General features: G+C 38.6%; 1 protein-coding gene across 1 annotated transcript in view; it reads right to left on the bottom strand.

Moving 5' to 3' along the window:
- Positions 1-8237, bottom strand: part of THSD4 (thrombospondin type 1 domain containing 4) — a 93376-nt gene extending 85139 nt beyond the window's left edge. The window contains exon 1 of the mRNA XM_008637052.2: positions 7936-8237. Within this exon, the coding sequence (XP_008635274.1) occupies positions 7936-8007 (72 nt within the window). The 5' untranslated portion in view covers positions 8008-8237. The remainder of the gene's footprint in view (positions 1-7935) is intronic.
- Positions 8238-10239: the final 2002 nt, after the last annotated feature.

Raw genomic sequence — 10239 nt, 5'->3', positions numbered from 1 at the left:
ATTTTCCATTTAATAAGGAAATAAGAAAAGTTATTTACATAGTTATTCTGTGTCCTTGTGCTTTTCTAGAGGATATTGGCTCATAGTTAACAACACCAAAACAGTTGGTGCCCCTGGCTAGAATACTTCACTATCATCTGCTCGTTCGAGCACTAAATAAATCTCAGTTTTCAAGTACTTACAAGCAAGAGTCCAGCACGTGTTTCAGACATTCTGTTCATGTACAGATGTTAATATACCCTCCACACACCAAATGTTATCAAATGTGGCTTTGTTGTCTCTGCAGTAGTTACTTAAAGCTCATCTGAAATGTATAGTGGAATAGCTACATTAAGAGAAACATGAGATCTTTCCTCAAAGGGGGTGATTTCTTATGGTAAATCTATTAACTGTTTGGGATCAAAATGCAGCATTTCCACATGCTTTTACCATTGCTCCTATAATTGCAATTTCTGAGACGCAAGGAGGCAATTTTATATTAAATACCAAGCTTCCTACTACTATATTATCACCTACCTGCGATTAGTCAGCACCTTCTCAAAAAACAGTTTTTAAAAAATCTTTTAATTTTGATTAAAAATCTGAATAACAAAAGGATTTGTCTTGAAGTCAAAAGTATTTAAGGATTTATTCCCATCATCATGACATTTTGGGAAGAAATCTCATGAAAAATGGAACTAAACATTATGCTTCAGTCAAAAAGCAGCTATGCTTGGAGAATTAATTTATTGACTCCTAATTCACCTCCTTTTCCTGTGACTGCCAAATAGATGGGAGTGGAAATTTGTCAAAAACTTCTGTCTCTTGATAAAACTTTCCTCACAACCCACATGCTGGGAAAATAATACCTGTAACCCATGAAGAAACAGATCAACAGCTTCAGGCAATGACATACACAGGCAAACCTTTAATTTAATACTCTCTCATGCTTCACTTTCATGTGTCTCATTTAGCAGGGCTCTTTAAAGAGAAGCATGTAGGTGCTGTCAGTGATATAATTGCTGTGTTGGTGCCCTTGGGTCCTTACACACCAGTGAATGATGCTTGATCCCTGCTGCTGTCCTTTTGGCTGCCATGAACAGCAAGTGATACTGAAGGAAAAATGGAGAAAGCCACAGATCAAGTAAGGACAGGAATATGTGTCACATACCAGTCCCCTTCCACCCACTGTCTTTCAACCATGCATTGAAAATTTGCTTTATGTTCCTGATGGCTGCACAACTGCCCCCAACTCTTTACTCAGAGGCTCTGAGCAACAGCTCAGTGAGCACTGGCAGTAACCCACCTACAGCAGTGTGTCTCCAGGAAAGCTAGTAGCAAAATTCCGTTTTGACTTTTAACAGCAAAGCATTTGTTTAGTTACTCAGCACAGTCTCTTTTGTGTGCCAGGTCTCCCTTCCAGAAAGGCTGGGGAATTCTGATAATCAACTTGTTTCCCTAAAATGGGTACATCATCCACCAGCAGAATGTAACAGTGCTGTAACAAAATGCAAGATAATCTCACAGGCTTGGGGGAGCGGGAAGTGTTTTAAGAAGTGATATTACTTAAAGGCAACCACCAGGAGTTTACAAGAATTTCCATTCTTTTAATTAAAGATTTTATGAGTCTTGGAACACATTCCTGTGCCCTATTATACATCAGAGCCCTTAAAAATTCAGAGCCTTATAACATTGCCATAAAGAGATAGGAAAACCAAAGAAGTCTTTAGAAGAAAAACCTATTTATACAATGACTGTTATGATTTACAAAACAATTAGAGGGACTTATTTTACTTACTATATCTTTATTCCCTCCTTTTCTGTTGTTTGTGAATACCTTTCAATACATCCTAATATTAACTACCTGCCTTCTAAATCCATTGCTCCATTTATATGCTCAGCATGTTTGGAAAAAATATTAAAATCCTCAGAAAATGAGCTAAACTCACTATGCCAGAAGAAAAAGCATTTACATTATAATGATAAAAATACATTCATTAGAACTCAATTTTAAGAGAATTATTACTTCAAAAATCAAAGGTGGAAAAAAATAAAGCAAATCAAAAGAATGGAAACTGATAATGAAATATGATTAGGAAAGTATTTTGTAAACTTTTAGTTTCTAGGGAAAATAGTATTTCCAGGTGTAAAATTAATGGCAAATTCATTTAAACATGTGTCTATCTAATAAGTAATCCAACAAGTTTCTGGAACAGCTTTCCAGAAAATGGTCTATCATGTCTCAGAAACAAATTAGCTCATCCATCACACGTAACCATTTCTTTGGTAATGACTTAATGAATTTAGCTTAACTATGCTAGGACTGAGCATGATGCTGTAATTACTGTGGGAATTACTGTAGCCCTCAATCCGTCTTTTAGATGTTTATGGCATGGAACAAGAAGCTCAGCATAGCCTGAATCAGAGCCCAAAGCCAAAAAACTTCAGATCTAGAGAGCCATTAGGGAAATATCCTTACAGACTTTGGTCAGTACACACCACTCTGCTGGGATCACAGTCCTGTCTTTCCCACAAGAATAGGCACAGATACACCATACAGGAAGAAATAATGCCATACAGAAATGCTGAGAATAAAATTGGAAGAACATTTATTCCCCCTAATCACATAGGATAAAAGAACACAGTTTTGAGTCATTTTGCTAGAATGTAATTAACTCCAAACTGAACATTCTACTACACTAAGTTTACACCAGAGTTTTCAAAGCAAACCAGGGTGGTACTACTAATACTGCAGTTGAGACAGACAACAAAGCTGGGGAGAGTGAGGCAAGAATGTCAGAGGTCAAATAAACATGTACTGTGGTACTTACACCAATACATAGAGCACATTCTTATAATTTGTCCAAGGCTGTGGATATTTACTTGACAGAATTATTTTTCAACTATGGTATGTCTCACTTTCAGACGTTTTACTGGTGAAGTCAGCAGTTACTGCCATATGTAAACTACCATCTCCCTTTTCTAATCAGGTAATTTTAAAGTAAATCCAAAAAACTTTCTTTTACATATGCTTAATAAATAAATGGTTCAATCCCTCCTTAGTTACCAGGCCACAAATGTTCTCAAACATTCTCATGCTTCATAAACAGAAGGGTTAAGGGTGATGTTTTTATGGGAAAGCAACAGTCAAGGTGACGTATCAATTTCTCAGGAGAATCAATGGAAACCCTATTAACCTCGGCTTGCAGATGGAAATACTCAGGTACAGAGATGAGGAATTATTTTTGTCCATATGTCAGTGGGAGAAATTATGTTTTCTTATATTCCGGCCCTGTGGAAGTCAGAGATGGAAATGCTTGTTTTACTGGGCCACATCATGAGCTCCCTGCCCATGACTGAAGGTGTGGCATCAGCTAAACTCGAGCCTGGTGACTGAGCGGACATAGCTTAACTAGTTCATTTTCTGGCCACACAAAGTTTCTTTGACACGGTGCTTGGATACAAAACCATTCATGTGCTAGAAAGGCTGATTTTTCAAGCATATATAAAGGTCATTCTTACTGATAACATTTTGAGCCTCCAAATTGTATTTTACCTTTGTGGCCCAGGAATTTATAAGTAACAGCTGTGTAACAGCAGTACCTCACAGGACTATCAAAACGATAAAAAAATTGAAGATGACAAAATCCACAGACACAACAGTAATTATGGCCATGACAATATGGCTGGTAAAGCTGAATGTAATAAATGAAGACCACCAACAGTCACGCAGCATTGCCATGTTCATTCTCCATGCTGCCCTTTCACAGAGGTGCCCAAAACTGCATTAGCTGCAGCACGTGTAACCTGCTGGTGAGTTGTCTCCCTGCCTCTTCACAAGCACACACACCAGCGTCCACATGCGCATCAGGTCTGACCATGGGACACTGGAAGATTCCACTGAGTAAGGTCACAAATTTTACTCCAGTAGGTCTCAGGAAAGAGAGCTCCTCCTTGAGAAGAGAATAGCCAGTCAAGAGACAGTGTCAAAAGGGCCATGATCTCAAGGTGTTTGGGGTCTTTTGTGTTTTTTTTTTTTGTGTTTTTCCTTCTTGCTTGAACAAGATCAACAAGGGAGAGCACCATTCATATTGTACCACATGGAAATAAGCAATGACACTGGGATGAACACTGAGATGTTTCTTGCAATGGGTTGCATTTGTACAGTGGGGACTGTGACACCTGAACCTGTTCAGAACTGAATGATCTTTTAAAATACTGACAAGTTCACTTTGCCTGTCTGGTTCCTGTGGACAAACTACACACTGCAGAGAGGCCAACCAGTGTGGATGTGGAAATGAACAGGAGCTCATGGCAATAAGGTCCCTCTGCACTCCTGTCTGTTTATTCCTGGTCTTGCAACTTGGGACACTGTGTAGAACAACTACTCCATGCACTGGCCCGTAAGCCACAGATCAGAACCAGCAGTGTCTGTAGCATACCAAGAGTCTCACTCAGAGTTGCTCAGGCTCCCTTTACTCATTTTAGTGGGTGGAGCGCAATTTTTTCACCCTCTTTATGCCCAAATTCCAAAGGGAAGCATTTCACATCTGTGAAATTTATTTATAATAAAAATATATTAAAACAACTCTTGAGGACACTGTTTAGTACCTTCTACACTTCATGCTGAACTACTTAATGAAGAAAGCTGAACAGCATGTAGTATTCAATACTCTTAAGCTAAATAGTATCTATATATTAAAACTTTTGCTTCTATAAACAGCTTGATTAACGTAGCAAAACATGCTGTTATCTGAACAACCACTATTCAAGAACTGAAAATAATTAGGTGGTAAATCTTAAAACCCATTCCTATTCACTTAAACATGCTGAAAGTTCTGTGTTTATATCGTGTATTTTGATGATTAGTCAGCTTATGATTACTTATCACATTAAAATACAGATCAAATCAACATTGAAGTTATATGTGAGGCCCTTTGTCCACACATTTTGTCAGCTAGACTGAATTTTTTTAAACACTAATAGAAAACAATTCAAACCATTCAAGAATGGTACAACTGGGTTTTGCTTTATTGCTGAGAAGGCCAGGCTGGTGACTTTGGAACATTCGCATAGCTTCTCTGACACCTGTACTGAGGGAGATAGGAGATTGATTATGGTCAATTTGTATGGGATTAAAGAAGCTACTAAAATGGGAGAATTCACTTGAATTCTCAAGGAACGTGAAATTCTTTTCTCAAATGCAAACCTCTGTCAAGTACACCGAGAAAAGAGTATTTAAAAGGCTACCTCCTTGTGGGTGAAGAATAATAATAGGCTTAGGAATAACTGAAAATACAGGGATGTGCTATTACTCAGGAAAACTCCCTACTTGCTCAAAGATTTCTCAAGCCCAATGTATCTAGTCAAACCAAAAATTTTCATGCTAGAGCTGATTCCTAACCACCAGATTAAAGAAGTGAGAAGGAGGGAACCTTGATTAAGTACTGTTTTGCTAGGAGTTCAGCATGTTCATTTCCTAAGAAGCACACACACACAAACTTTGGGCTTGGCCATACAAATGCAGTACAAGCTGCAAATCTATACAACCTTATTTCCTTCCTGGATGGAAAAGTGATGCAATGCAGTTTCACTGACTTCGTGCCAAGTCATGCCTTAAATCAGCAACAAATGAGAAGCAGAACATAATCATACACACATTAGAACAAGTGTTAGGGGTTCCTTAAGAACTAGATGGGAAAAAAGGTAATACCTGAATTTTTGTTACTTTCTGTTTCTTGAACAGCTAAAAGTTCTGCAGCATTAAAATACGGAAAAAACAAACTGGCAAGAAAAGCAACTTCCCATTGACTTTATAATCTATCAAAAACTGACAGTTTTATGAGCAGAACTTTTAAAAATACATACCTATAAATCAACTAAAATATTCAGAGAAGTATACAAAACAGTTCAAAGGAGCACAAAACAACAGTTCAGGTTCCTTTAAAAAATGGCTTCTCACTTATTTTCTCTGTCTTCAATTCACTGTCAACCACAGGAAAAATCTTTACCGAGTAATTTCCTAGAGAAATAATATTTATGTAGCCAAGGTTCTGCAGCTGGAGCAGGGAAATGCACAAGATTATCGGGTGGTCTCTTACAATAGAGGACAAAGAAAAATTATATTAATAACAGTAGACACAGTATATTTTGTATTATGAAATTTCCAAAATTAGCCATATGAACATAATAAAGGCGAAAATTTCTCACTACCTATGCTAAAATCTACAACCTAAAATTCACTGATAAAGCAACAGGCCAATTTTTTATGTTCTGTCTGCTGTATTAGCTGAAAACCTAAGAACAACAGTCCAGTTTAAAGTACTTGGCATATGGATCACAGTGCTAAAACATTCCACACTGCACATTTACAGCAGAAATTAATTTCCAGGTAAGAACACAGCATTGCTTTTATTTCACTTGCTAATGAGGATAATTGGCAGGCAACACTGCTGCTGCTCTAGATTTGTTCTTTATATGGATCTCTGAAGACCACATGTGCATGCAGTGGTGACAGAAATATTTTCCATATGAGCCACCACAGATTTTAAGGTCCCTCAGTCTGAACAAGGTGAGTCCATCTATCATTTTCTGTGCTCAATAACAATCAACCAGGAAGTTAAAAACTTCTGTGACAACTAGAGGGCAATGATCAGCTTCCAGTTGCTCTGATCATCAAACCATTTAAATTTGTTGAGACTCTGCTGAAAACTTTTCCCTGCTTCAACTAGATCAAAGGCAGCACAAGATTTCATTAAGAGACATTTTCTTGAATCAAAGCTGTTACAGATTCTCTTATTAAAACACCCTGAAAGCAAAATAAAATTTATTTCTGTATGAGCTACAGAGAGTGTCAACCACACACTGTTGGACAAGGTGTTTTTTCCAGTTCACTTCCACCTTTACCAGGGAAAGTAATTGATCTGGACTTCATTAGGCTACTACTAAGTTATGACAGGACTAACAAAAGACAAAGCTCTAAAGATTAATCACTGTTTTCAGAAGATTTACTTAAGGAAGGCATATTTATGGAACAAAATTATCCAATTCCTTTAAAATGCATCCCATTCCAGGTAGAGCAAGGGAGAATGAGTATCAAACGTGTTTTCTGCTAGTAATTTCAATAGATGGAATATTTTGTATCTAATACTACCACGCCTGCTGAATTATTCCCTAAATGGCAAAAAAATAGCTTAAAACTTCTGCTTTGGTATGAAATGAGTACTTGACGACAAACTGCTCTGATGAGGACAAAAATCTGGAAAATGGCTCTTCATAAATCAAGTAGCAATTTTTTAAAGCATAGAAAAAGCTGTTCTATTCCACTGTTCAAGAGTTAGGAATTAGGAATACTAGGAATGCATAAAGTCCCTCTTTAATAATATGATAAACATTTTTCAAAAAATCAAGTTCTTTCTGCCCTGCCCCAGACTAAACATTACATGTATTTGCACAAAAAGAATGTTATTAAAGTAATGAAGCCTGGAGTTTTTACATGCTCACATCCCCAAAAATGTATCCTGTGTAAAAACTTTTTCACTAGCGCACATTTTTTGCAGAAAATATGAACAAAACGCTACCATCTACTGCTGCAGAGTATCATATTTCTCCGTATGTTAGTAAAGAAAAATTCACAAATTAGTCATCTCTCACAGAAAGCATATTGTATACCAAATCCAGAGAAGTTTCAAACTAGTCTCCTTTAGCACCTTTCAGCTTTTGCAAAGAAAAAAAAAAAACCACAACCAAACAAACCCAAAGCAACAGCAAAAAAGCAAACAGAAATCCCCCAAACAAAACAAACCCCCAAAACTAAACAGAAGCAAAAGCTTTTTACACAACACAAACAATACAATTCTAAAACGTCTAGCAGCATAAAAATCATTCACGTCCATCTTAACAGATATGAAGAAAATGCAACTGTGACAAGACGGTTTTTGACAAGACTTTGCTTACCTCACCCCCAGGTCTTGCTAACACTGCTGTTTGAAAGCAGAGCAACGTTAGTATCAGGTAGCTGACAAACATTATTACCCAAAGTTAGAGCTACCCTGGAGGAGCAAACCCTCTGCCAAGTACTAACAGCTAGCAGATGCACTTGTGTCTCAGGATCACAGCCCTGAGCTCTTGTAGGTACGAGTCTGTCTCCCTCTCCCCCTTTCTCTCGCACTCACGGTCCGACCAGGAGCTTTGCTCTCAGCCACTGCTCTGAAGACAACTGGTAAGTTGATCTCTTCATGTAATGACTTCTCCCTGCTGGGGGAGGGGGCTCGGTCAGCACTGAGCTGGGGGGCTGCAGTCAGTATGAAGCGAAGAAGGGGAGGGACAGAAATGGTCACTGCCAAGTTATGCATCTGCTGTGATTCATGGAACAAGCTAAACGGTAACCTTTAATGCACGAGGAGCTTTGGCAAAGCATTATTGACTTAGGCAGGCATGATTGGAGAAACAGGCTAAAGCTGCCGCAAGAGATGCCTGTTGATGGTTAGATGGCATGTGCTACTTAAAGGTACAGCACCTCCTTTTATTAACAAGTTTATAATACATAAATCGTAAATTAAAATCTAACCAGGAAGCAGCCTATGGCCTTACAGTGAGCCCTACACCAGCACTATCCTGCAGCCCAAATGCCCTCATCCTGCCAGGGCTGGTCAGAACCTGATGGCTCTCATCCTTGGCCCCAGTGCAACAGCCAGGGGAACCCAAGTACCCATTCGCTCTCTAGAATGTCACAACTGCTTCCTGAAATGGACCTCCTTCCTTTAGGATAATCCTGGAGTAGGATATGGATGTAATCTCTCTTTTATTTGTATATTATAGCTGAAGAAAAGAAATTTTGACTTGTAACAATCCAACCCATCAAATAACCTGCTTTGACTAAGCGAGCAGAAGTGCAAGCCTTTCTTAAAGTTCCAACTCCTGAAGTCAAGAAAACACACTATATTCTCATCTTTCATGTAAATACATACTTCTTATCCTTACGGTTCCAGGGGAAAATCTCAAAAATATAACCCAAGAATAACCTGCTCTCCTATGTCAGACAGTAAACCACATGAACTCACAATATAGGTACTTGAAAATATCTCAACATTTTAGGAGGCAGGAAGTAAAAATGTTGGTGAAATTGAGAAGAACACCATTACTAAGTATTATATTTCTTTTTGTAATTTGGTGAGCTTTGTATACACAGCTGAATATGTCAGACTCCTCAGGCTATTTTTAAACTAACTTTTCCAACCATTCTTTTTCTCTCCTTTGAGAGGTGAAAGATAAAATAGTCTTCCTCAGAACTGCAATTAATTACAGTCAAACTCCCAAAGCAGTATAGAACATCAGCATTCTCACTGCTGCTAAAAGTCCAGATTCTGCTCTATTTGCATTTGGATATCTGGTTCTCCAGCAAGGTAAAATCTGACCTCTATTAATTAGACATCATTGTCACTGTACCTTTTCCCTCTCAGTTCTTTCCCACTACTGTCCATAAAGGTCCCCTAACCTGACTCACAGTGCTGTGAGTGTTCCACACCCACACAAAAGCCTGCCCTTTTTAGCCTGTCAAATCAGCAGACCACCTTTCATGGGCCAACCTTTTCTTCCCCATTGACACACAGCCTTGCAGTGCTGTGGTTCTGACAGCACCACTGTGGTACCTGCGAGCACCATATTCAGCGAGGGCACGCCAGGGAGGAAGCCCTGCAGTGCAGGGGGATCTCAATGGCATGAGAATCCTCTTCAGATTACTCCCCTTGAGGGAGCAGTACAAGCTTAAGAAGATTTAAGTAGCCAGAATGAAAGTTTCAGTATGGAGCTCAAGAGTGGTTCTTCCAAGTGACCTGAATGATCACAGGCGGTCAGCCATGGACTGGTAAGTGTGGTGACTGACAGCCAAATCTGCACCTTTTGGAAACTTGACGCGGTAACATTAATGGTACTTTCTGACAAAAATCATCGAGAACTCTCCATTACTATGTTGTTCTCAAAAATACAACACCTCCCTTCAAGACCTACAGTAAAAAAGTATTTTCTCCCCTTTTAAGGCAAGCTGAAGGTTTGCAGATTATACTGTGGTGCTGACAGCTAAATGCAGAGCTGCCATTACAGGTACTTTGTACACTGGTTGCCTATGGCAAAGTCTTCAGACTAAAAATGTAAAGCCAAATAAACTTAAGGAAATTTTCCATCAAAACCCTGTCAGGAAGCCAATCTGTCCTTCCATATTTTTTTTTTGAAATATCTAGATGTACCACAAAAGGAAAAAGG

This window comes from Corvus brachyrhynchos, unplaced genomic scaffold (genome assembly GCF_000691975.1).
Source record: "Corvus brachyrhynchos isolate BGI_N302 unplaced genomic scaffold, ASM69197v1 scaffold200, whole genome shotgun sequence".
Classification (NCBI taxonomy): Eukaryota; Metazoa; Chordata; class Aves; order Passeriformes; family Corvidae; genus Corvus; species Corvus brachyrhynchos.
Note: the sequence above shows the minus strand (reverse complement) of the source record. Positions and strands in the feature narration are given on the sequence as shown.